Genomic DNA, 27,239 nt, shown 5'->3' on the forward strand with positions numbered 1-27,239 from the left:
TCTTGTCCACTTTCTCCAGCGTTTTACACCTATTGCCCCTGTCTGGCACTACAGCCTAAACTGCTCTTTGGTGTGTGAAGTTACAGGTTGGAGGCAGCTACATCAACAGCCGTGTCAAGGAGACTTACGTGTACTCTTCCTGGGTGAAGATTGGGATGCGAGAAGGCTGAAGGACTGTGATCTCCACCAAAGTGCTGTTAGACATCACTGGCTCCCCATTGTCATAGGCTATCACAAAGAGCTGCAGTGGAGCAAGAGAAAACATGTGAACAAAAGACACATGCAAATGCAAGCACTAAATTAATACATTTTTTTAGCCTCAATGTCTGCTCTCTGCACAAATAATTCCTTTTTTGGGGATTGCCAGTCATTTTTGCAAACATGTTCGGCATCCTAATAAAGACACAACGGCAAATCTGCTGTGGCGAGCAGGCTGCAAAGCTCCCAGAGAGTGAGAATGAACGTATTGATCTACATTCATAGACTGTGGAGAAAGGAGCTCGGGGAAGGGGGGGAAGGGAGGGTGGGGCTGAAAGAGAATGAACATAAAAATGTTGTTTCTTTTAAAAAAAAAAAAAAGAAAAAAAAAGAGTGTAAGTAAAAGGAAAAAAAGACAGATTAGGGCACAATATGCTGCAGCGCATGCTCAAGTGTTCACACCCACAAGCCTATGTAAAGTCACTGGAAATTGTTAAAAATAGCTCTATGTAAAATGCCTGGGAGGGGATTTGTTTTATCTAGAAAACTCTATATTATTTGTCACAGAGACAAGTTAGTTAAAATCAAAACGTTATTTGATTTTAAAGTATCATTTTAAAAAAAGACTACACACATTTCTAACCCACTAAAATTTAGTGGAACTTGTATCACTTTAAAACAAGTCAGACAGACAAAAGACAGCACTATGACTATGATGATTTTATCATTATACCATTATAATCAATTGTCAGTTCCACTGCTGCAATCACGTCATGATTACATGTTATATCACGTCATTACTAACTCGACGTGTCAAATTATTGTGAATTTTTTAAGCCAATAAATATCTTTTTAAATAGATTTTATGGCTTTTTTATCAGCCAAATAAAGTGCTACTTTATTGAGTAGAGTATTAAAGCAGAATTATGTCAGTCATGAATTACAATCACTGGCTATTTCCCCAGTTATATACTGTCCTGTAATAATCAGGCTTTCAGCACCGCCACTGTATCTTATATCATATTTCTCACAATCACTCAGCTGATAATCATAACTAAACACCGTTTACTGCCACTAGCACACCGGTTGTCTTATGTGCTATAAACTACTCAACCACAACATTTAAGGCACTGACAGGTAAGGTAAATAGCAGTGGTCATCCTGTTAAAATGAAACCTTGGGTCCAGGCATTCATACAGATGTCACAATAACACATACCACCCACCCAAACATAATTCAGCTTTAACTCCTTTAAAAGCTTAAACAGCACATCTTTTTTTCTGCCTCATCTCTGCAACCATTAAGTGACACTGACACTTTAAGCAAAGGGACCTCATCACCACCTCTGCTGACATAATGGCTGTCACTCACGTTAAAGGTGACACTGGGCTCTTCATTGAGGTTGACCTTAGTGATAATTCTCCCCGTTTCTGCTTCCACATCAAAAATACTCCCACTGTATGGCGATCTGTTCAGATCCACTCTGTAGCGAACCAAACTGGCCGGAGTACCCTGGAGGAAGGAGAAAGAAGAGCACGAACAATATCAATGCAATAACAATCCACTTATCTGGACCCCACATTTTACATATTCAAATGAAAAGAAAGATGATGAAAACAGAGTACTTCAGGGTAATCTGATACAAAATGCAGTCAGGTCATAAAGGACTAGTAAAAGTACTTGCTTAGCAACACGACTCATAAATGTTATATTTTGTTATTTTATTATGCAACAGAACTGCAGTGGCTTATGTTTAAAAAAAATTGCTATAATAGTTCTAATATAATAGTTCTTGTCAATTTTAAGAACTGAGAGCTTTTCCTCATAATTTGGTTCTCATCAGATACTCCTAAATAAAATCATTGTTATTCATTGGTTCAAATCTAGTAATCTAATTGGAAATAATATTAAGAAAAATTCATAAATTCATCTTTTTAGTCTCCAAGGTAACACACTTTGCATTCATTAATGCCAGCCTGGACTTTAATATGAACCTCTGATTAACATTAACCACGGTTGCTGATTACTAATCATCTCTATAGCTTATCTTATTCTAGTTCCCTCCCTGTGGACCTAAAACTGAGTCTGATTTTTAATAATCTTCTTGAAGCTTTCCTTCTTTGGCTGAACAGCTTTTGCTCCTCGAGGACTGGGTAAAACCTGGAACTAGAGAGAGGTAAAGCTTGTAGTAGCAGTGTATCTCTTGGGAGGCTTACTAACAAAAATGTGTCTCCTAGAGGTTACAAAACCATCTGAGTGAATTCACTAAGGGGATAAAACAAAATCCAATCTCTAAAAGCTCTTCAGATTGTTTTCTGACATTTAATTGAAAAGATGTCAGACCAGGACCACCAATTACGGAAAAAAATATCCCCCACTAACTTCAGTAGTAAGACCTCTGCAGTGATGGCAGCAGCTTTGCTCTGGTATTGCCAATATCTGTTTTTTGTGCCCATAATTTCTCATTTGAAGTGTCTAAGTTAATATCAAGACCATATTGTTATAAATAAACAGAAATAAAAAAAAATAAGACCATAATGCTAAATAAAGAAATAAATAGGAATAAAAATAAAAACCCAGACAGCAAAACTATTCACTGGAAAAGAGTGCTTTTCTTTATATCCTCATATTCCTCGAGAAACTAGAAATTAAAAGCAATTGGTGCTCCACATAACTCAGGAGAGATGTACAAAAATATGTAAGCTGTTGAGTGTTGTTACAGGAATATTTGTCCTTGTCTGCCGTGTCCACAGAAACGTTCAGCTGCACAACCACTTGGTCTTGTATGACATTCTACACATGGGATATGAATTTTTTATAGACACCGCCTGAGTGAACTCACTGTCGTTAACATTGCAAACAGGCGCCCAAAATGTCATGCATGACAAGCAATGCTCAAATGCAGTAAGAGAGGGGGGGGGAAAAACAAAGATCACCCTCACTGTTTAACAAGTGAAGAAAATGCAATTAAAAATAAGATGTGTGGGTGTTTATTTCTAATTCTCTTCAACATAAAAATAGCAAATTCATTAAAACTGATCAATCTCAGAAGCCCTGAGAGGCACTGAACAATGCTTCAGAGACAGGCAACACAAAAGCAAGCCTTGATCCGAGAGTGTAATAAAGTCAACACGTCAATACGACTTATTTTGTTGGTTTTGGGAAATTACAAATGACTCATTTGACTTGTAAGTGACTAGAAGGTTACTGAGGAAATGGGAATCGCTAAAAGAAGAAAACTGCCTCTGCCGTGATCAACCCAATCACAGAAGAAAAAAAACAACAGACTCAAAAATAACAGACTGTTTAAATCTTCCCTGGAAGAATAAAAGGTTTATACTGGAACATTTGTCTCCATGGTGATCTCCTCTCTCGTTCAGGGTGATATTAACATTGACGTTATGGGGTTGAGTGGTGTGCAGAAAATGCAGTTACTTTTTAAAACCCATTAGTATCACTTCTGCTAAGGTGCAGGTGGACAGGTATTATGCTAGCTTTACAACAAAGTACAAAATGTCCTCTACAAAAATAATTAAAAAAAGAAAACCTCATTCAGGAGAAATGCATTAAAACCTTCACAAAACACACTCATTACTTACATGTGTCAGATTGACATGACAATTCTGTTTCTTTATTATGCTGGCAGGGTTTTGCTAGCCTGCTTAACAGAGAGGGACATTTGTTGGCATGTTTAGAAATCACTAGACTCTTTCCACCTAACAGGTGTGTCCATGACAGAAACTGGGTTAGTCAGCCCTTGTTAGTAAACCAACACTTCTTTCTGTTAAAATATTTTCCCATGTCACTCCATGACTTTGTGGGAAGATATGGATGATTTCCAAACTGTGTTTTAGTGCTGCTAGATCTTTGTCAGTTAAAATAGTGACCATGAAAGAAAAAAACAAGACTTCATTTTACAAATGATGATACACAGGGTTTGGATTTTAGGAGTTCACTATCAACTATCTGATGGACAGGTGTACCTCCTGAGAGACAGAAACCCAGGATGTGGGAGTGTTTTCTCTGGGAGGAAAGGTAAGATGTGCAATCTGTGACATTCTTGAGATGCTCAACCACCTACAGCTGGCACTGACAGGAATCAGTATCTCTGTGCTTACATGCTGCAGAGAGAATGCAAGATTCTTCAGACCTGGTGAGATCCGACCAGCGGCTGTGCTATTAATAAGAAGCATCAAGTTTGCTTTCCAAAAAACATCCAGAGCTGGACACGACTAGCACATGGCGAGGAGGTCGCTAGGAAATTCAGATTTCTATTTTTGACTCTGAAAGTTTTTAAAGATAAATCAATAATCAAATTTGATCACTGAAGTAATTTGATAATGTTGCTTTAAATATAAAAATCACACATAAAAGCCAAGAGGAATAAACCAGTGCAGTCGAGAACACTGCTGGGTGACCAAGTCCAATAAAATATGAAGATTTTCTCAGCTAAATAATACTAAGACAAGAATTCATAAAAACTGTACTATCTACACATTTCCAGTCTCCCCCGGTTGTCACAATTTCTTTTCTGCATGGAGTAATGTTCCTTGGATTTCAGACTATATTAAGACAGCTCCCAACAGATCCTGCTCAGATAGTGAGGCAAAGAAGTTTGAGGAAATCTGACACTCTGAGGCGAGTGAATGACTCATACAAATGGAGATGCACACCTTGCAGTTAGAGTTGGTTTGGAATAAACTTTCACACAGCACTGCAATTCTAATAAGAGCACTGAGGTCCTGAAAACATCTTTTAAATGCATCATGTGAAATGACATTCTGACAGACACATGTAGGTCTGAAATCATCAATCAAAGCCCCCCACCCCGCTTTCATCTCTTTCTCCACTGTTGCATATCTTAATCATAACATGTGCACAGCATTTTTCAAACAGTACTCACTGGTGGGTCTTGGTCCTCAGCATAAACTGTGGTAATGACTGTTCCTTTCTCTGCATTGGGTGCCACCATGCCTTTATACAGGTCTTGCTTAAAAATGGGGGAGAAATTATTCATGTCCTGAAATGAAACACAGATCAGTTAATATCTTAGTGCCATTGTTTACCTAAACATTGCAGTTCATATGTTAAAGCACATCAGGTATCAGTAAAAAAAAAACAAAAAACGTATTTTTACTTCATGTATTAATAGAGTAAGGCAGAAGGGAATAGAAAGGGTCAAATGAATTCAGCAATATTCTATCACCACTATGTTTTCTAATGCTGTTTGCATGGTGAATTAATAATATGATAGATTTTGCAGTTGCTGCTCTACTTGACTTCAGTTAACACTTCAGTAATTCAGAATGCCCCCTGGCAGAGCAAGTAAGTCCCCCAAATAAACTCTAGTTTGTAGCCTTGTTAACATATGCATTTGGTGTTTTTTTCCTACGCCAGAAGACATATCATTAGCAAACAAACAGCCAAGTCCATGGCACTTTTGCTTTTGCCTTAGAAGTGCTGAAACACAGATTAACTCAGTCAGGATTTCATACATAAGAAAACTAAAGAGTAAGTCTTTTCAACTTGCTTACTTACTAGAGCCAGTAATACAGAGGAGAGGCTCATCTAACATTAGCAAAGTATTATTATGTATTTGATAACAGAGTAATATCTGCTCACTATGCAGACCTCTCAGCTCAGTCACTTAACTTAATACCTTCATTTAAGAACAGTAACGCCCAACAGTGCCCAATAGTGTGTATTACGCTATTCCTAATAGTGAACAGAATACATCCACGTGCAACATAAAGGCATGTGAAAACAGCACAGCAGCTGTCTGAAAATTAAATGTTTCATTAGCAATTAAACTAATACAATGGCTAGGTTTTTTCTTGTTTTTCTCTGTGCCAGAATGTTTGATCTGAAGCGAAAATCTCATCCAAGTATGTTCACTTCACAGATAAACAAACACAGTTTATGCTATACTCAGTCATTTCATTAGGAACACATATTCAACTGCTTTAAACTTCACAAAAACCAGCCAGTCACATGGCAGCAGCCGCATTTAGGCATATAGACATGTTCAAGATGACCTGTTTAAGTCCAAAATGAGCATCAGAAGTGGGAAGATTATGGCATAGTTGGTTCTATCAGACAACACTTACTGCCACTAACTGCATAACCATCTCTAGGGTTTATAGAGAAGGTTCAAAAGAGAGGAAAATATCAAGTGAGCAGCAGTTCTTTGGGTGAAAAGGTTTGGTTGATGTGAACGCTCAGAGCAAAGTGGCCAGACTACAGGCTCAAACTCAAATAACCACTTGTTACAACTAAGGTATGCAGAAAAGCATCTGTGATGCATTGTGGGCTTTTAATGCTGGGGTGGTACCTGATCTGAGCTTTTATAGTTTAAGAACAGGAGACCAAGGCTTCAATTCACACACGCTCACTGAAATTGGACAATTGAAGATTGGAAAAAAAATGCTGCTTTGTTTTGATTTGAATGATAGGGTCAGAATTTTCCCTGGATAACACAAGGCTCGATTTGTCTTGCCTTGTGTCAACAATTCATTATACTGGTGGCGATGGGAATATGTTCTCAAAACCTCACTGTACCTATCTAGTGATGGCTGCTTCCAGCAGCATAAACAAAGCTAAAATCATCTCAAACTGGTTTCTTTAACATGACAATTAGTTCACTCTAGACAAATGACCTCCTCAGTCACCAGATTTCAAAGCAAGAGCACACCTTTGAGATGCGATGCTTTGATCCATCATCACGTCTCAAAGGTACACGAGCAGGAGATTCACATTATAGACGTGCAGCCTGTGAAATGTCATCATGTCATTCTGGACTAAACATCCCTGAAGAATGTTTTCAAAACTTTTTCAAAACTCTTGAAGAATTAAAGCAGTTTGGAAGGCAAAAGAAACTAACTCTAACTAATTAATGAAATAGCCACTACCTTTATTAGATAACATTACAGGACCTGCTAACAGTGGATAGGTACAAAACATTTACTGTCACTAGCAAATGATGAGAATAACAGATGATGGCAAAATTTAGTTTAATAACAATAATATTTAATCAGATCATTATGTAAATGTGTATGTGTATGCTGAGCTTTCAGGCTAGTATCTGTGTTCCAACATTTAGAAATTTTAAAAAAAGAAAACTGTTTTATCAGCATTCAGTTATTAATTGCTCCCTAGAACACGTGAGAGTGTCATCATAACAGCACAGCTTTAATCACCTTCTCCTAGTTAACAATGCACAGCAAAGCTCTACTATGTTTGAGTCTGCAAAGAAAGAAAATCTTGTCAACTATGCAAACCTTGCTTTGCTGTGTGAAAATGAAAAACTCAGTAAGCCATTCACATTTCTCTCAGAAATAGCTTAACTCTATTATAACTACTGGAGCCTGATGTTTCCTTCTCCTGAATTTTCTCTTTACTTTCCTCTGTTTTGGCTGAGCCATGGGCAACAGTATGTGTTCTATAAGCTCAGTGGTGGAGGGCAGTCTCCCTTTGATCTATACACAGGTTTAGTGTTTCCTAGCAGAAAATCTATGATACAGCCCTTGCTTTGAACAACAAAGTCTGATCCTTGTGCTGCAAGTGTTCACAAGGAAGCCGTGTCTGCACATATGTATGTGCTACATGTACGTGTAGAGTACATGCGACACTTTTGCCACACACACGCATACAAACACGTGCATTTATGAAGTTAAAAACAAAAGGAAAAACTTTGGGAGACTCAAAACAGCAGCACAAGGAAAGCAGTTAATCCATCACAGCAAAGTATATGATAAAGGAGGCAATAACAAAACAATACAAGGGAAAAAATCAAACATAGATGACTTCAAATAACTCTCCGGGTGTGTTACACGGGGAAGGAAGTAAAATCAGTGGAATCAACTCTATCTCCATCCCTAGTTCCCTGGAAGCCTGTATGAATCCATTAGACTCATTCTAACTCATATCCGCCATTTGAAATAGCAGTCGCTGCTTTGATATCAGTAGCTGTGCAATGTTTATCCTATCAAACACCATTCCTGGGTGACAGCAAAAAGAATGCAACAAAGCTTTTCCTTATCAGAGGACAAAGTCACTCTACAGGTTGGCAGACCATGTGGTGAGCCTGCTGGATAGGCACTTGCTCTCATTCTGTGGAATATCAAAAGCTTAACTCTACAGACTTGGAGACAGTCACTGTGGGTGGACCGAATTCATACACAGAGATAAATGTGAACACATTTTGAAGAATACCTCAGAGTTAAAACGCACGACCATTAACACACGCATACACACATGAACAGTATCACAATACAAGGTGTCTAATCCTTTCGTTGGGATTCAGCTGTTAATCTCTTGAAAGGCTGGGAAGGGAACACAAGCTCCTGAAAAACCTGACATAATTGCTGTCACAAAGTTAATGAGTCATTCAAGTCAGGGATAGCACTGTGTGCCAGACAGAAACACATATCCATCAATTCTTTTTTTTCCCCTTCCGGTGATGCTGAGAGGACGAGCAGGTCAGGAGGCCAAAACGTGGTTTACAAAGGGAATACAGTCGCGTTTGCAATAAATGGCATTAAATTGAATTTAACATCACAAAGCAGTGCAGGTACAATACTGTAATGTGTCTCTATTCTCCAATCCCCTTTTGAATTGTGGCTTATGCAAGCTATTACTAATGTAAAACTATGCTAACAATTCACTACATATTCACTGCCAGTGCTGCACATCCGGAGGGACAGTGCGGGAAGATGAAAGGAGAATAACACACAGGAGGGTTTAGTAGACAAGTTATCTGGAGGCTCCTACCATGATGTGGACTGTGACAGTAGCTTGCCCAGGAGGCATGACCCCTCCTTGGTTTACAGCTTCTACCTGGAATGTGTAAGAAGCCAGGGACTCGAAGTCCAGGGTCTGCAGTACAGCTAACACCCCTGTTACAGGGTTCAGGGAAAACAGCTGCCTGGCTGATTCAGTCTTGATCCGATAAGTGACATTGGAGAAGAGATCTAAGTCTACCGCCTAGGAGGAGAAGGAGGAAAGGAAAGCATTAACACTGGAGAAAGTAAGGTGATGAAAGAGGAGAGAGGACGAGCCTAACATTATAATTTCAAAATCAGAACCTTTCATATAAGCTGGTAAGCATAGGCCATAGACAACGAATGGTGATGCCCCTTTTTTTTACAGTGTAGGAGCTACTTGGATCAGTCATTAATCAGACACTGATTAAATTAAATCACTATGGAGAACTCATTGCATTAAATCACAAATTGCAAAGTAGAGCGATGGCTGCTTCAATAGGAGATATATTAGATGCAGCATAATGCAGGACATGTTTTTGGGGGATTCATTAGCCACTTACGCAGTATTTCACTCATAAGCAAAAAGAAGACTTAAGAGTTATTACATTTGTTAAGTAAGAGTAAACACAAAGCGCAGCTGAGGCGAACGGAAATCTTTGAGTATTAAGACCATGAATGTTTGTGACCTTGTTTCTCCTGTGCTTCCTGTTTTTCACAAAAGCAACAAAATGCCAACACTGAGAGGAAGAGAAGAGTTGACATAAGGACACATTTTGCATTTAATGTTAAGGAAAAACTTTACACTTTATATTTATTATTTCTAGCATAACCTTATGATATTTAGTCAACTAAAACTAATACAATTCAGATGCCATATATTATGACTAAAACTAAATCAAAATTTGCCGTGAAATGAACTCTTGTTACTCTCATAGCATTGCTAACACCCTCAGAGCTGACAGAATTGAGAGTGCCAAGTGTGGTCTGCACTTAAACATGCTCATCTGCACGGAAACACTAACACACACACACACACACACACACACACACACACACACACACACACACACACACACTAAAGTAAGTTTAACTGTGGAAATACAACATTTAAGATTATTGCTAAAGGGCCAATGTCTTGAAAATCTGAAAAACAAAAATTCCTTTATGAACACCTTCAAAGTTGATAGGTTGCATCCTCAGGGGAAGACAGACATATGCACTGAGGAACCCACATACATAGCTATCTGATACAATATAGTTTATCTTAGTCACTTTTTCTTTCTTTTTGTGTGAGATTAAAAAAAAAACTAAGACAGACTCTGTTCTGTTCTATCTCACCTGTGCTATTTAGGTATTTTGCCAACCACCCTGGTGCGCTCAGAGTTAATGTGTCGTCTAGGAGATTAATGGTGTCACAGTGCCACTGTCACTCACACCCTTCGACCTCGGCCCCCACCTGCCCTTCTTCTCCCCCTCCCCCTCAAGCTGGGAGATGTCACTCACAATATCCCAGCAATTACTCGCCCCTCTGCTCGCGTTTGCTCCTCGTGCACCGGGTTTTTCGACACTACACTTCGGCGCAAACAAATGCACTGCTGTTTGACAGGGTTGAAGCGATGCCAAAGACAGATTACACCAATTGAAAAAAAAAGAAAAGAAAACGTTTTTCTCAATTTCTTTCACAACAAACAATAAACATTCTATTAACATTGGTTGTGAAGGATCGAAAAACAATTCTCTTCTGAAGCCAACGATTTGAGGATGTTTTCAGTTTTATTCTAAAAAAAAAAAAAAGCGCAGAGAGCTGTCACCGCACTGCATAAAAGATTATGTATGTTGCTGGCTGCATAATTGCCTCTGTCTGGAAGCATTTGACATTTTAAACTGCTAAATTGCGAGCTCTTGAAGTTAAAAGATTCCAAAAGCCTTTTTAACACAAACACCTGTACCATACATCAGGGGAAAGGAGACATTTAGTGAAAATCGCTTGGACATCAAGTTCTTACACTTAGCTGCAGGACTACAGTTCCCACAGGGCTGTTCTCAGGCACATTCACCACATAAGTCTGCTGGGAGAACACCGGGCTGTTGTCATCGATATCCGTGACCTGGACTGAGACAGTGAAAGAGGTCCGTCGCGGGTCTACTGCCTCATCCGAGGCTTCAACCACCAAGTCATACTGACTTCTTGACTCCCGATCAAGTGGCACTCGTGTGTAGATGCTTCCATTAGCGCTTATTGTAAACAAGTCGGGATGATTCACGATCCGGTAGCGCACCTGGCCATTAGCGCCTGCATCTGGATCTGTGGCCTGGGAAAAAAATAAAATGATCAGAGGGCTCAGTTATGGGAAGATTAATGCTTATCTTTGTTTATTCAGTGCAGAAATGCAGAGAATCATAATATCTAGGCGGCTCGCCCACATAAATTGAAGTCTTTTCTTTGACCTCGCATGGGTTATTTGATCTCTGACACTTGCAGCCTTTGTTCTTGCTGATTTCAAACAATTAACATTAAACGCCGCAAAACCCAAAGCGAGTTACCACATTTTAATGGTGGAAGCAGTTAATATTATGTTAAATGAGCCATCAATGAAATGCAATCAATACACTTCTTTTCATTCCTGAAGCTGCTTTAGAAAAACCTGTGGGAAACAACGAGAAACCATTTACATATATCAATACTCCAAGAGAGAAATATTCATCAAATACATCATGTGAAGAGCTGATTATATAACTGAGATGCAGAGGTTTTCCTTTTAAAAAAAAATTTTTTTATTATTATTACAATAATTATCAGAGAACTAAAGACCCAAAGGAATGCTACTGTGATGCCATTATGATCATGCAGGGTTCAAATAAATACCACAGAGCCAATCATGGGTCATTACATATGCCCGTGTCTATAAAAGCAGCGGCTATATTTAAAAAACAAGAACAAAAACCCAACTAAGTAAAGTATCTGAAATATTTAGAGTCTGTGGAAATTGAGGGAGGAAACAGCTTTTTTCAGGGAACTGCAGAGTTGCATATGTATATTTAAAGTTACAGATGACAAAACATTACATTAAATTAGCATTTGGGATATTAATGGCTATGTATCTGTTTTCAAGACCCACTCCAACCTCAGCATTACATTATATGATCCAGATGATGAGTTTTCTTCACACTGAAGCAGTTTCTGTGGGGACACATTTGGACAGCATTTCTTAGTAATCTAACTTGCGAGTTTTAAATTGTGAGCTCGTGGGCAGGCTCTATATAGTGACTCTGAGAGCAATAGATGATCCTGCAGGTACAGGTGGCTTCAGCACAAAAACAGCTTGAGTAGGTGGGTTTTAAAGAACAGACCCACGCAGACCTCTAATATAGTACAAGGGAAATGAGTCTACTTTGTGCTCTGCTGGTGTGGGTCTAGTAGATTTATTTATTTTTTGTTTTTGTTCTGGATCATTAATGTTGAAACCTAAAATTCATTCTGAATTGCCCCCTTCTATTGCACTTATTTTTTTCTGTTCTCTGTCCTCTACAGTATTTTTAAAAATAAATTCAAGCACTGATGTCTTCATCTCAACAAAATCTTAAGGGGTGTTTTTGAGGAGAGTAAAGAGCTGCGTAGCATCTCTTTCAGATGTCTCGAACAATCAGACTCACTTTATCAAGGAATCTGTGTGGTAAAAAATAAACTATCTTCAACAGCTTGTCCAATTAGCAACAATTTCTCATGATGCCTCCATGATGTGTGCGACACAAGCGCTAATCTATCTGTCCTCCAGTCATTTGCGTGCTCAGATTATGACTCCCTGCTAAGAGCAAATAGAATGGGCTTATATGGTTAGGATTTGTAAGTCACAGAACAAACGGCTCTATTAGCATAACCGGCAAAGCTGTCAGTTGTGATAACCTGGTAAATCATCTGCAGTCTATATGAGTGTGTACAAAATAAGAACAGGTGGGAACCAGCTCCAATTACTCTAACGATAATCCAAAATGCTTTAAGGCTAGCAATAAGCTACTTAACAGCATTATGCATTTCCACTGCAATCATCTCCACTGTTGGCAATTGCCTAAAGCTTTGTGGCTGGCTGGATTGTAACTTTCTTCCTACAGGTGAATTCAAAGTAGTACAGGAAAACCGAACCAATTTTATTGGTGGAAATCAGATTTGAATGTGAAATACTTCAGTTGAAACAAATAAGCCTTATGCCAGCAGTCAGCATCCCACCCTTCCCTCCTCTATCACTTAGCACATTATGTGACAGTAAGCTGTGGGTTACTGATTTGATAGGAGAGCATTTGTTCCGCAAGACAGTTATAGACATGCACACAGTACAAGGCTTCTACAAAATCTCCACATCACAAGATGTTTTCTAGGTTTTCTGAAAGAAAGCTGCAAGTTACTAAACATTGGTTGGTGTGTCAGGATAGATGATGAAACATAGAGAAATGTTTAAGCGATGTATGTTAAGTGACAATGCCCTGGATGGTAAGATTTGTTTTGCCCTTCTTTTCCATTTTCTTTGCCAAGATGTCATGTGTCATCGCAGTGTATGAACTCAATGCAGCAGAGGTATCGAACTGCCAGAAGCTAAATTCATTTTCATCTAAGATAAACTCTATTATTAAACACCAAGCCACCTATTATTTTTGTTCAATTTCTTTTGACCTCACACAGTTAAACAATGTTCTCCTGCATATTTCTATCTAATGTATTCATGCTTGCTGCTGTACATTACTGATGATTCCAAGTGGCTAAAAAGGTTAATATCAAATGTGATGAAGGTATCTATTATTGCACCTCTTGTCAACTGGAATGCAAATGGCACATGTCATTTTGCTGAAATGTGGTGATTTATATTTTAAGCTAAAAGCCCACAGTTATCATTATATACGCATTTGCACTTTTCCTGCAATAACAAATACTACTTTAGACACGACTCCTAATGTAATACAAAAAAGAGAAGAAAATTAACAATTGCGCTATCTGCGTTACAGACAGAGTTTATTTAGGCCCCTCATCCTGAAGGGCATGTTCGCTCAAATAATGTTCAGTGAGCAAGATCTCCAAAAATGCAAATATATGCTCCTTCCACAGAAAATAAGTAAAATGTCACTCCTCCGTGACGGGATTAAACCAAGGAGATAAACGAGAAAAAGCAAAGGGATTTCCTACACACAGGCTTAAGGTGGACATAGAAATAATACTTTAGGACTAACATTTTAGCCAATATTTAGACAACTATCTTAGGACTAAATTATAAATATCTGGAAGCTTTAATCCTTAAGCAGACATTTCTCAATCAGAGAACTATCAGTTGTCAATCCAGAAATGTATTTATGTAGTTTGCCATTAACAAACTGGAGCAGCACTATATCATCTGTTCTATATCATCTAGCAGTGCAAGCCTGCAGAATTTAAAAGTGGTATTGGATTTCGAAGAATGTTGAAAAATGATTTAAGAATTGTATTTTAGCATACACTTGTTTAAAAATTTCACCTAAATTCCAAGTCTATGTTTTTATTTTTGGACTGCTATAGCAAAAAGATTTTTTATTTATTTGTTTTTCATACAAGACCTTGATGGAGCCCCTCAATTTGTCAACTATATGGACCATTTTAAGTCACTTCCTCTTTCCTTTTATTCAGGCTTCTTGTAATTGGTTGCCAGTTGTTAAAAAATAGATTTTCAGGACTTTGTAATATAAGATACTACACTATTGTGAGTAAGTACGTATAAAAGAACAGCAGGTCTCCTTTAATGATGAATCTTACTGACTTTTCAGGATTTTGCCTGATGGAGTGTAACATATGAGAAATGTGACCAAATATCACCAAAATGACTAACATTAAAAACATCACATTATATAAGAATGACTATTCTTTTTTTCCCTGCAATTTCTGCAGCTTTAACAGTGTTGCACTCAACAAAATGCCCCAATACGCTCTCGATCAGTTGCTATGGGCTAGTACAAGGGAAATCTGTGGTGTCTCTGCGTGCATGCGCATGGAGAGCAGGATTTTGTAGCGCTAAGTACTTTAATGTACTTTTCTTTTCAGTCACAAAGGCGCAGCCTCAACTCAAACTGGCATGCAGCCAGCTGAGGAAGAGTCAGTGTGGTGGACTAAGCTTTAATCTAGCTGCTGGCTGCATTTGTGAGGAAATACTTGGGAGTAAGACTGAAGGGAGCTCTACTGCATCCAGACACCAAACTTCGTTCATATGTCCTTTTGTCGCATTTCACACGTCATAAACTCCAAACATTTAGCAGCAGCCCATTTCCACACGCACTAAAAATGTGAAGGGTTGCTTGATATGAAATGTGAATATCCTGACAAATGACAAATGTCACTGATCTGGTTATGCCTATTTACCTTTGGAGGCAAGATTCTTTTTTTGTATGAGCAATTACAAAAAAACTGATATAACAAATTTTATGTACGTGGAGATTTTCTAAAGTGGTTGCTGGGTAAATCTGTAAACCTTTTTCTATCCATATGAGGCCATTGTTTAGAAACTGTTTAGAAATTGTCCATCTAGTTCAAATTTAGTCAAAAAACAAAACATGTAGAAGGCAGTGACTGAGAAAACCTCGGAATCTTTCATCTGTCAAGCAGACGTGTTAACCAGTGTCTTGTATCAGTGTTCCTTTAAAATATGAGGACATGCAACAATGAACAGAACACATCAGATTTACAAGGCAAGAACAGAGGGACATTACACTTACCCTTACTCGTCCTACAAACAAGTTGGCCTCTTCTTCTCGCACAGAAAAATTTGAAGGTATGGTGAGGTCAAACTTCGGGTCATTATCATTGACATCAGTAACAACTATGTTCACAGTAGTTGTGGTTGTCTAAAGGAAAAACAGTCAAACAGAGAGCACAATAAAACGAATGTTATTCACTTCACAGTGAGTGTTCCCTTTTCATAAACAAAGATGACAAGCACAACTAAAAAGGCATCAAATGTGATATAATGTAATTTGAGTAAATACACTTTGACATGAATAATTCATAGGGTGACTGTTAAAAGCTGTGTCATGCTCAAGTAGACATTTTAAAAAGGATTAGGATTATAATCAGACAACTTTTTTGGAGACCTGACAATTAAAAATAATAATTATAGTTGGAAATACTTTCAAAATACATTTTGTTGGAGATAAATGGAACCATTTAGCATTTATGAGTGAATCCATGAGCTCTCATTTAGATAAAAATTAAATACTTTGTACAATTCTAACAAGCTTATAATTATTTATGTATGTGTTTGGAATCAGCCACCTTTATTTTTCAGCATAGCCTGAAATCCCTTAACCAAGCTGTCTTGTCACTTTAAAAAAAACAAAACAAAAACAAAACAAAAACAGTATCCAGGAATAGTTCTCCAAGCTTCTTAAAGGACATTCAAAGCTCTTCTTTAAATGTTGGCTAACTAAATACTGATTTTACCCAAAGATTTCAAATTTGGATGAATTACTCCATAGGAACTCTTATCATTGATTTTCAGTCCAGCTCTTATTACCTCAGCCTTTTCTTCTTTATTCCCCTTCCTGGAGGATGGCTCCTTGCTACCCAGACAATTTCTGACTAAAAATTTCAGCTAAAAACGATGTGAACAAAGAGCCTAAAGACACCATTTAAAATTCTCAGTTTTATGCTTGAAAGAGTCATAGGTCAGTGGGAAGTTGCCCAAAAAAACAAAACAAAAAGACAAACATTCCTCTGAAAATGACCAGGTAAGAAAAAGTTTGAATGACCTTTAGAAAGCCTGGAAAATTAATTTACCATTTAAAAAAAAAAAAAAATACAAGAAAGCCTGGTCCTTGGAAGCCAAATGTCAAGAAATGAGAGGTGGCTCAAGACTTTTGCACAGTACTGTATGTTTCAGAAGCAGCTAAAATAAAATGACTTTCAACCAAGTCCAGCAAAAACACTAATTCACTCGAAAATTATTCCTAGTGTAGGGAAAATGTTAAAAGCCAACCATAAAAAATGATTCTGCATAAAAAGCACAATCATTTGGAACAACTACTGTAAATGCTAAAGTGTTTCAAAATATCAACTTTTGGTCAAACTATTATAATGCTTTGTAGCTGTGACAAAGAAACTCACATGCACCAAGTAAACGTGTTGGAATTTAAAAAAAATTCTATTATATAAATGCCTTTAAACACTTTGGGTGCATACTGCATGTGCATACTGATAACGGGATTCTCAGTAATATTCAGTAACGTAAAGGCAGTCATACATGCCAGCTTTCCATACTGTAAGTGATGAGGGACCATAATTAAACTCAGTACACCATTGTGTACAAATGTACATAAGCAACTTGTCTGTATACAACACATAGAGAACTTCTTCATTCCTTCTTGGGAAAGATGCCCTGTTAGTAGTTATTAAGAGAAAATTGTACAAGGTTGGGGGCTAAAAGCATGAAACTAGATCCATCACATCATTCTTCCTCACTCATTTACAAGGCCAGTGTGGGCCACTGTGCTGCTGTTAACCTTCAAACAATGACACAGCACACACACCTTTAGCACTTCTATAAATCAACATAGAAAATTGGCTGGATATGCACAATCTATAATCTCTCAGTGCCCTGGGAGGAGCATGTATGCAAATAATGGTGTAAATGGTCTCCTTTGGGGGGAAGAAGGATAGGAAGGCTGTGGGAGGAGTTGGGCCTTGCAAAAGAAAAACTTCCTGGGAGACAGCTGTTTGGAGCTGCCCCGACAGATGAGACATTCAGCGGCACATTTCACAAAGAAAATGACCTACTTAATGTCACCTTCATCTCACCGTCCTTTGGGAAAACCTCCACCATTGTTGTTTCTTTGTACTACCTTCTGAGACATACATAATCGGCCTTTTCATGGAATTTCACACTGCAACTTATCACGAAAACCTGCCTCTGTTGCTATATCACTACTGAAAGTAGGAAGTTAAAGGAGGCAGTGTTGTGATAGGCTGTGCGTAGTTTTCATTTCGCAAAAGACCTGAAGCCAATTAGTGTCTTCATCCTGGCGTGGGTGTCCTTATCAAAGCCAAAACCCCCTACCACCATGGACACGAGTATGATTAATGAGCAGCTATTATAGATGGAGCTCTGTGATGCCTTGTGTTATGTCCTCACAGTCTAAAAGATCCAGAGGTGGGTGATGTTCCTTTTTTAAATGACCATCCAAGCCAAAAGCCATGTTGCAGGGACTGATATGATAAGCTTGTTAGGAGTCATGTACTCTTTCCTTTTTTTTCCCTTCCCAGCATACCATTTTTTGGGACACATGTCTGTCTGGCAGTGTTTGATCTAAGCCTGTCCAGTCGAGATCACTTTTAAATTTACCACAAAGATGGGCACAATTTTTTTCATCCACGAGTACAAGAAAGAGTTAATACCGTGAAGGAAAATGCATGCGTGCATGTGTGTGTCCAGATTTGACTGCACTCAAAGGGAAGTAGCACCAGGGGGAAGTTGGCTTGCTAGCTCCTTGTGGCAGGTTTCCATGGATACCAAAGTTCTGGACTAATTACACATCCAAATCCCTGGTGTCCCCATCCTTTTCTCTATCGCTCTCCATCTCTTTTCTGTCCCCCTCCTCCTGTGCTTATTTTGATCCTTTCCTGTATCCAGCTGTCTAGGCAGCACTCTCTTGCACTGAATGACTTCCTCGCCTCTATTCTCCTACAAACCTTTACCCCGTCTTCCTCAATCAACTTTTCTTCCTGTTGTGACAACATTTCTTCCAAGTTGTGACATTTAGCCCACACAAGTCAGCCAACAATTTACTGTGTTTTCCCCCACACACATAAACACACACAATTTATAGGTGAAGGGTGTTGGCTTGTACAAACTGTCCATCAGTAGGTAGGACAAAGAGCATCAGCTTGTGTTTACCTCATTCTGAGAGGTGAAACCTCATCTTACATGCTCTTTATTTATTTGCTCTTTCCTCTCTGACCCCACCACTGTCCATCTGCCCCTCCCTCTCTAACTGCTGCATGATGTTCTCCCTTTGCACTGCTCTCACAATTACTGGGAAATACTACAAATTCTTTGTCATGTATTACTCCACAACACCAACACATTATATTTGCCAGCAGATACAAATTAGCTGTAGATCTCAGTTGTCATGAGTGTGCAGGTGAGAGGGGGTGGAAATCAACATCACCCTATTGACAGCTCATCAGCTAATGTTCACGGACTATCAGACACAGCATCTTAAAAAGGAAACCACATTTCACCTCTGCCTGGAACAGATACAGCTGCAAAAAAGAAAAAAAAGTGCCAAGTGAGCTGAAGTGTAATTAAATTAAGACAGTTTATGTGATTATCTGCTCTTCGTGGAAGACACAGAAGCCAGCATTCAATTTTTGTCATAATGCCTGAAGTTTTTCCAGCCAAAATGACAAAAAACAGCTCTGTGAATATAAGGACTCAACTACCTGTGATACCTCTAAATGGAAGACACTTTTTAAAAGATGCACTCAATGCTGAGAAAACTATACAATGGTGAGATCATTGATGTTATCCGAGCTATGGTTTGGACATGTGGAAATTAGGAAGTTTACTATATGTTTACTTTGCATAACGGGACATGTAGCAATTCCAAGCGTTTGGATGCATTTTAGAAGCTCAAAGTATGTCAGTTTCACAGTTATGTGGCAGTACTCATTTAAATATCCATCTGTCCAAGATTTTTTTTTTGTGCTTTTCTGTCATTCTATATTAACAGACTGAGTATTACATAAGTCATGATGCTTTTATTACCACACAACTCACGTATTTAACACAAATACAGTAACTGTACAATATATGCAGAGCAATCTAAAAGGTAAAAGTAGCTGTAGGTAAAATTGATTTGATCCATTTGCTCTACAAAGAGCTATGCTCGAAATGGCATTGTGTAAGCTGCATATTAGTAACAGGCAATAACAATATGCTGGTTAAGGTACTTCTGTCTTAGCATTTGGTATTTGCCATTTGTCAGTTAAAAACTATCATTTTATTCCAGGTGAATTATTTCAGGCTTTTTAAAACACTTTTTGGCCAAAAATGTACTGCCTGGCCAACAAAGTCTTACCTATTTGCTTCAATTTAACCAAGCAAATAGGTATATGAGTCATTAATTACTACAGTGGCTGGCAACAGGTTACTTACTGTAACCCCAGTTGATGCACTGAATAGCTTTTCATTTCTTAAACAACTGATCTGTGTTCTCTGATCACGGAAAAGATGTCACTCTATTTCATGAGGGTCAAACTATCGGCCTGCTTCAAGGAAAGGAAATAACTAAAAACACTGCTGATATTGCTAGAAGGATTATGATGAACTATCATCATTCAAGGAAGAAATGTGTTTGGGGGAAAAAGAAGAACTCACAAATATATATAAAAGAGCATTTCCACACACAATATGATGAGAACTCAACAGGTTCAGACTGAACAGCAGTGTAGCCTTAAGAGAAGCACTTATCAAAAAGGGTAATCAGGGAAAAAAGCCTTCAATTTTCTAGGGAGCATAAAGATTGGACTCTGTAGCAATGGAAAAAGTCAGGTTGTCTGATGAGTCTAGATTTATCCTGTTTTAGAGTGATGGGTGCATCAGGATAGGATGACAGGTGGATAAAGTATTGCACCCATCATGCTTAGTGTCTACTATACAAGCCTGTGGAATGGTGTTCTGATCTGGGGTTGCTTCAGCTGGTCAGGTTTAGGTTTAACAACATTATGTGCCCAGAAAATGAGGTCAGCTGACTACCTGAACATTCCACCATGAGCAGGTTTTTTCCATCAATGGATTTTTTCTTGATGATGTCAGGAATCATCAGGCTCAAACTGTAAATGAGTGGCTATCTTCGCACATGGATTGGCTATCACAGAGTCCAGAACTTAATCCCACTGAGAATCCTTGTTATATGCTAGAGAAGACTTTACTCAGCAACTCTCCCAGCATCAATACAAACAAATTGGCACAACAAAGTTCTGGACAGAACTATATGTTGTGACACTGCATACGTGTACACAAACAATGCCAATGGAAATTTGTGCTGTAAGTTAAGCTAAAGGCAGACCAACAAAATATTAGTGAGAGTGTTTTTTTGGCCGGTGACACTCACTCTAATTTGAATGAAGGGGAATGAGTAATAGACAGACCTGGAATCGATTTCAGATGAACACAAGTGGGGAAAAATAATCACACAGACAACTGCTACCAGAGAAGTTATTAATGAAATTCACTGTAAAAAAAAATAAGTGAAAAGCTCAAGCCGAGAAGCCAAATTCAAACAATTCTAACTTCACTGCATGGGCTAAAATGACAGTCTGTCACAAAAATCACAGCATGATACTCTCAGAGCTCAAACACACAAGTGGATTTTACCAGAATAAGTAGCATGTGGAGTCATGAAGCCAAATGCACAAATTAATAAGCTTGTTTGAGAATATTTTGCTTGTGATTAATGTTTTCAAAAGGTTTGAAGACCATCAACCCTGAGGAATCAGGTCATCAGTTTAGATAGTTTAGATGTCCGTTACCCCTCCAGGGTGACCATCTGAGGCTGTGACAATCAGACGGTACTGGTCAGTTGTCTCTCTGTCCAGAGGCTTGTCCAGAAGTAGAAGGCCAATCCTGTGGAGAGGGGTCAGAGAAAAAACTTGTATTACTTTTATAAAGGAGGACACTTTGATTGTAATTATTCCTTTACTTTCTTTTTGTGTCAGGTCATTAATTTAGGGAAATATGTTGGATATATCACTTAACAACATGATGTATGTCTGCATTTCATTATTTGCATTCATTTCAGAAAAATTAGGAAAAAAGAATGTTGGCAATGATCAAAAAGAATGAGTCTGGGATGAAGAGCAGGTGTGAGCTTAAATGCTCCCACTCTGTCTTTCTCTCTGTAGCCAGTCTCTTGCTCCCAAAGCACACGGACAGGCAAAGATTCATGTTCCCCTTCTAATGACTGCAGCAGACACCGAGACCCTCCTGCTCGTTCACATGGTATAATTTGGCACTCTGGCATTCTAAACACAAAGTGTGGATGCATTCCCATGCAGAGCACTGAATTATCTTTGTTTGCACACAGGCACACAAGACATGAGTAAGTGCAGCCATACAAAAACACACAGCATGCACAAAACAATTCCAGTGACACACTCAGGAGAGGTTCTGCCAGAACTGCAAAAAGGAAGGAAAGAGGAATGCATCTGAACGCACTATTAGATTAATGCCCGTTGCAATTCCCTGCTGTCCCCATGGTCCTTCACATTTCTAATTTAAAGCTCCTGTGGCCAAGCAGTCCAAGCAGAACCTGGCCGCTACTTTTCTACTGCCTCTGCAGCCCATAACTGTGAAACTATAGACCCTCATTTAACAATCTGACAGGCAAGTACTGACACCTCCATCAACACTGTCTATTTTTCTAAGTACTTGCCCCAAGGTTATAGTGAACACACTGCTTTGAATCCACCACACCTGATGATCGGTGGTTCAAAAGGCTAAACGCAGTTTTCTAAAACCACCATAAAAATGCAGAACAGCTTCCTTCGCTGGCTGCTGTGCTCATGTTTATTTATACATAAGCTGGAGAGGAGAAAATAGCATTCTATTCTGAATGAAAGCACAAGAAACCATGATGTGTGACAGTGAAGATATACATTGATAACTGTCATTATTATAGTGATAATGATGATGATCTTGATGGTTATTAAGACAAAGATTAAAATGATTAATTCTGCTAGTCTGGGGTTTTTTAATTTTCCTCACAGCAGCTAAAGTATTGAACTACACTTGAGCGGCTGGGTCTGAGGGGTTCACTGATCATGTGCGATAGAGCCCTCCCTCCTCTCCCCAGCCAACACAAATGAAACAATGCTGTCAGATCTATGGGACACTGTTAACAGCATCATCTAGAGTGTCAGCGCTGCACTTTAGCAGCTATCTAAATAATAACACTAACATCTTTCATTTTGCTCTTATCATGACTCTTTATGGTAAACTGTACTTGATGTATAGTGTCTATCTGGCTAGGCAAGGAGCGGAAAGGCATAGCAGAGATTATCATCTAAGCCAAGATGAAGTTCATTCATGCCACAAGGAGAAAGTTAAGCTACAGCTGCTGCATTGTTATGTTTGTTGTTTGCACAGTGCTGTGCAAAAGTCTTGAGCCACCCCTCATTTCTTTACATTTTGCTTCAAGAAGCCAGACTCAAGTGGCCTTAGTTCTCTTTCAACCTATTTTCAGTCCAGTTCTTGTACCTGACCATTTTCAGAGAAATGTTTTCACCTAACACTGACCTTTGAATCATTCAAGCGTTCAAAAAGGCATCAAGTCGAAGGAAGATGAAGCTGTGTTGTTTCTACACAGACAGCTGAGCAAAGAATCAATTTTAAATCGTATCTTTAGGCACCTTGTTAGAAGTAAACTGTCACAAAAAACACAATAACGGTTCTCATGTCTTTAGTTGAATCTATAAAAATATCAATGACAACTCAGTTTGACAGGCATAAAAAAGTATTTTTACACCACAAATCATATCTCAGCATGGTGTTCTTAAACAGTTTGAGGAAAATGGACAAAAGAAGTGACAGACTTGCAAGACTATGTAAAGTACACTGAAAGTCATGTGTTTGACACAGGCATGACACAGACCTGACAGATGGATTTTGTACATCAATTGAAGCGAGCTCATTGGAAAGGTGGCTGTCAGGAAGCTATTACAGTGGGGCAAAAAAGTATTTAGTCAGTCACCGATTGTGCAAGTTCCCCCACTTAAAATGATGACAGAGGTCAGTAATTTGCACCAGAGGTACACTTCAACTGTGAGAGACAGAATGTGAAAAAAAAAAATCCATGAATCCACATGGTAGGATTTATAAAGAATTTATTCGTAAATCAGGGTGGAAAATAAGTATTTGGTCACCTCAAACAAGGAAAATCTCTGGCTCTCACAGACCTGTAACGTCTTCTGTAAGAAGCTTTTCTGTCCCCCACTCGTTACCTGTATGAATGGCACCTGTTTGAACTCATCTGTATAAAAGACACCTGTCCACAGCCGCAAACAGTCAGACTCCAAACTCCGCCATGGCCAAGACCAAAGAGCTTTCGAAGGACACCAGGAAAAGTATTGTAGACCTGCACCAGACTGGGAAGAGTGAATCTACAATAGGCAAGCAGCTTGGTGTGAAAAAATCAACTGTGGGAGCAATCATCAGAAAATGGAAGACATACAAGACCACTGATAATCTCCCTCGATCTGGGGCTCCACGCAAGATCTCATCCCGTGGGGTCAAAATGATCATGAGAACGGTGAGCAAAGATCCCAGAACCACACGGGGGGACCTGGTGAATGACCTGCAGAGAGCTGGGACCAAAGTAACAAAGGTCACCATCAGTAACACACTACAACGGCAGGGAATCTAATCCCGCAGTGCCAGACGTGTTCCGCTGCTGAAGCCAGTGCATGTCCAGGCCCGTCTGAAGTTTGCCAGAGAGCACATGGATGATACAGCAGAGGATTGGGAGAATGTCATGTGGTCAGATGAAACCAAAGTAGAACTTTTTGGTATAAACTCAACTCGTCGTGTTTGGAGGAAGAAGAATACTGAGTTGCATCCCAAGAACACCATACCTACTGTGAAGCATGGGGGTGGAAACATCATGCTATGGGGCTGTTTTTCTGCCAAGGGGACAGGACGACTGATCCGTGTTAAGGACAGAATGAATGGGGCCATGTATCGTGAGATTTTGAGCCAAAACCTCCTTCCATCAGTGAGAACTTTGAAGATGAAACGAGGCTGGGTCTTCCAACATGACAATGATCCAAAACACACCGCCCGGGCAACAAAGGAGTGGCTCCGTAAGAGGCATTTGAAAGTCCTGGAGTGGCCTAGCCAGTCTCCAGACCTCAACCCCATAGAAAATCTGTGGCGGGAGTTGAAAGTCCGTGTTGCTCGGCGACAGCCCCAAAACATCACTGCTCTCGAGAAGATCTGCATGGAGGAATGGGCCAAAATACCAGCTACTGTGTGTGCAAACCTGGTAAAGACCTATAGTAAACGTTTGACCTCTGTTATTGCCAACAAAGGTTATGTTACAAAGTATTGAGTTGTATTTTTGTTATTGACCAAATACTTATTTTCCACCCTGATTTACGAATAAATTCTTTATAAATCCTACCATGTGGATTCATGGATTTTTTTTTTTCACATTCTGTCTCTCACAGTTGAAGTGTACCTCTGGTGCAAATTACTGACCTCTGTCATCATTTTAGGTGGGTGAACTTGCACAATCGGTGGCTGACTAAATACTTTTTTGCCCCACTGGATTAAGAAAGGGTGACAGGAGAAAAGACTGAGGAAAGCCAAATTAAACAAGTACTGGACTGAAAATCAGTAGCAAAGGGTCTTATTAAGCGATGAATCCAAATTTAAATTTTTTGGTTTATATGTACAGAAGTTGTCAGGAAAGTTGTACAACAGTGAGTGCTTGCAGCTATCTGTAAAACATGGCGGAGGCTCAGTTATGGTTTAGGGCTACATTTCAGGTAGTGATGTTGGGGATCTTGCTAAAATCAATAGAATGATGAACACAGAAAAATACCTTATAGCTAATACAAACCCTGGAACACTGTCAGGCATGGACTGGCATCCCCAGAGCCCGGACCTCAATGTTATTGAAGCAGCGCAGCATCATTTTGATAGAATTTTTGCCTAAGTTGAGCTGAGGACAGTTCAGGCTTTGTTTAGGAGTAAAGATTGGTCATGCCAATATTAACTGAACAAGCTAGTTAGGATTTGATAAAACTGTATGTTTTTTAAATAAATTACTGCTAAAACTTTCCAATTTTTCCGACAAACTATGATGAATGAGAGGTGGCTCAAAACTTGCACAATGTTGTATTTAAAACTGAGTCTGATTACCATATTGTGCCCAATGTTAGTTTCACTGGACAGTAAAAAAAGAAAAAGAAAAAAAGAGTAATTTCACTTGAACCCCTTTTAATTTTGGTTTCAATTTCACTTTGAAGCAACACACTGAGCTGCCAACTAGAACACACTGCAAGTATCAAAGCTGGCATAGCCTCCAGGTTAGGTTTTTATGACTCTGAGAAACTACAAAAAGAGAACTGACTTCAAAGACGATGCTGTAATCAAACAAAAGTAGGCAGGGTCAGAGTACTCAAAGTAGCATCAAGATCTGCAGACTGAAAACCCACGATAAAATTTATATGACGAATATTGTTGTAGCTAATTAAATACTGATATTTGAGTTTTTGTGCATGTTATTTGACAGCGATATACTGGCCCAAATGTAAGACAATCTCAAACACTGATGCTTAAAGGATTTATGATCAAAGCAATATGCACCGAGACAGAAATTTTACATTTGAAATCAACTCGTCCGTTCTTTCTAGTGGAAAATCTAGACATAACAGTAAGTGAATATGAAGCATTTCCACCTCCTTTAGGGGTCTCTGCCCCATTTATAAGAAAGTTCTTACTGGAGGGCTCATTATTCATACAAGCTGGATTGAGCCAGCCTCCTATGTAGCCTGTTATCTGAACATGCAGCAATGCAAAAATCTCTTCACTGAATCAAATCTGAGTTCTGAGGGTTGAAAAATTAGAGTGTGCAATACGCTCTGTACTGTAAATTGCACACTCGTCAGTTGTACTAATAATTTTTTTGATTCGTCATGTGCTATATCAGCACTTGCTTGCATTTATTATACTGATAGCCTGGTGAAAGCCTGTGATGTGACTGTAACATTTTTAACACACAAAGAATGAGCTAAATGAAGATGTGTCTATTTATTTTAGCATGATTTCTGTCATATCTGGTTTAGGAGATTACAGTGCCAGTGGCAAAAATAGCGATCCCCTGCTATTTTGATTGTGTCACCATGTTTTTGCTTACCGTGACTAAACCACACAGCAAACGACTCTCTATAAAAACATACAATTTTAACACCGTGGAGCAAATTAAGAGTGGAGAAAAGGTGGCAATACAGTACTGCAACACACCTTGTCCTTACCTAGCTGGGAGGTTGAAAACGCAGACAAAATAAGCTTTAATCAATTAGTGAGACACATGTCTGGCAAGGCCCTGCATTTTCAGTCTCCCCATGTCTCGTCACTCCATATTTCTTGTTCGTTTATAGATGAGAAAAGCACTCAGCGCCCACAATATTTTATGCTTTTTGCTTGCTCCGTAGAAGTAGGTGAGTGAGTTTTTTGTATGCTAATGTTGAGATCTCTCCAAAACATGTTT

At 38.9% G+C, this 27,239-nt stretch overlaps 1 protein-coding gene across 1 annotated transcript in view; it reads right to left on the bottom strand.

Moving 5' to 3' along the window:
- The window catches only part of LOC146655540 (protocadherin-15-like), a 218,506-nt gene that overhangs the window by 55,164 nt on the left and 136,103 nt on the right, over positions 1 to 27,239 (bottom strand). The window contains exons 18-24 of the mRNA XM_085427953.1: positions 21,499 to 21,592; positions 15,687 to 15,815; positions 10,967 to 11,272; positions 8,968 to 9,180; positions 5,102 to 5,218; positions 1,570 to 1,710; positions 129 to 241 (exon numbers count right to left, since the gene is read on the bottom strand). Of these exons, the coding sequence (XP_085284079.1) occupies positions 129 to 241; positions 1,570 to 1,710; positions 5,102 to 5,218; positions 8,968 to 9,180; positions 10,967 to 11,272; positions 15,687 to 15,815; positions 21,499 to 21,592 (1,113 nt within the window). The remainder of the gene's footprint in view (positions 1 to 128; positions 242 to 1,569; positions 1,711 to 5,101; positions 5,219 to 8,967; positions 9,181 to 10,966; positions 11,273 to 15,686; positions 15,816 to 21,498; positions 21,593 to 27,239) is intronic.

Source organism: Rhamphochromis longiceps, linkage group LG13 (genome assembly GCF_057381845.1).
Source record: "Rhamphochromis longiceps isolate RC_006_pf linkage group LG13, R_longiceps_female_GT1.1, whole genome shotgun sequence".
Lineage (NCBI taxonomy): Eukaryota > Metazoa > Chordata > Actinopteri > Cichliformes > Cichlidae > Rhamphochromis > Rhamphochromis longiceps.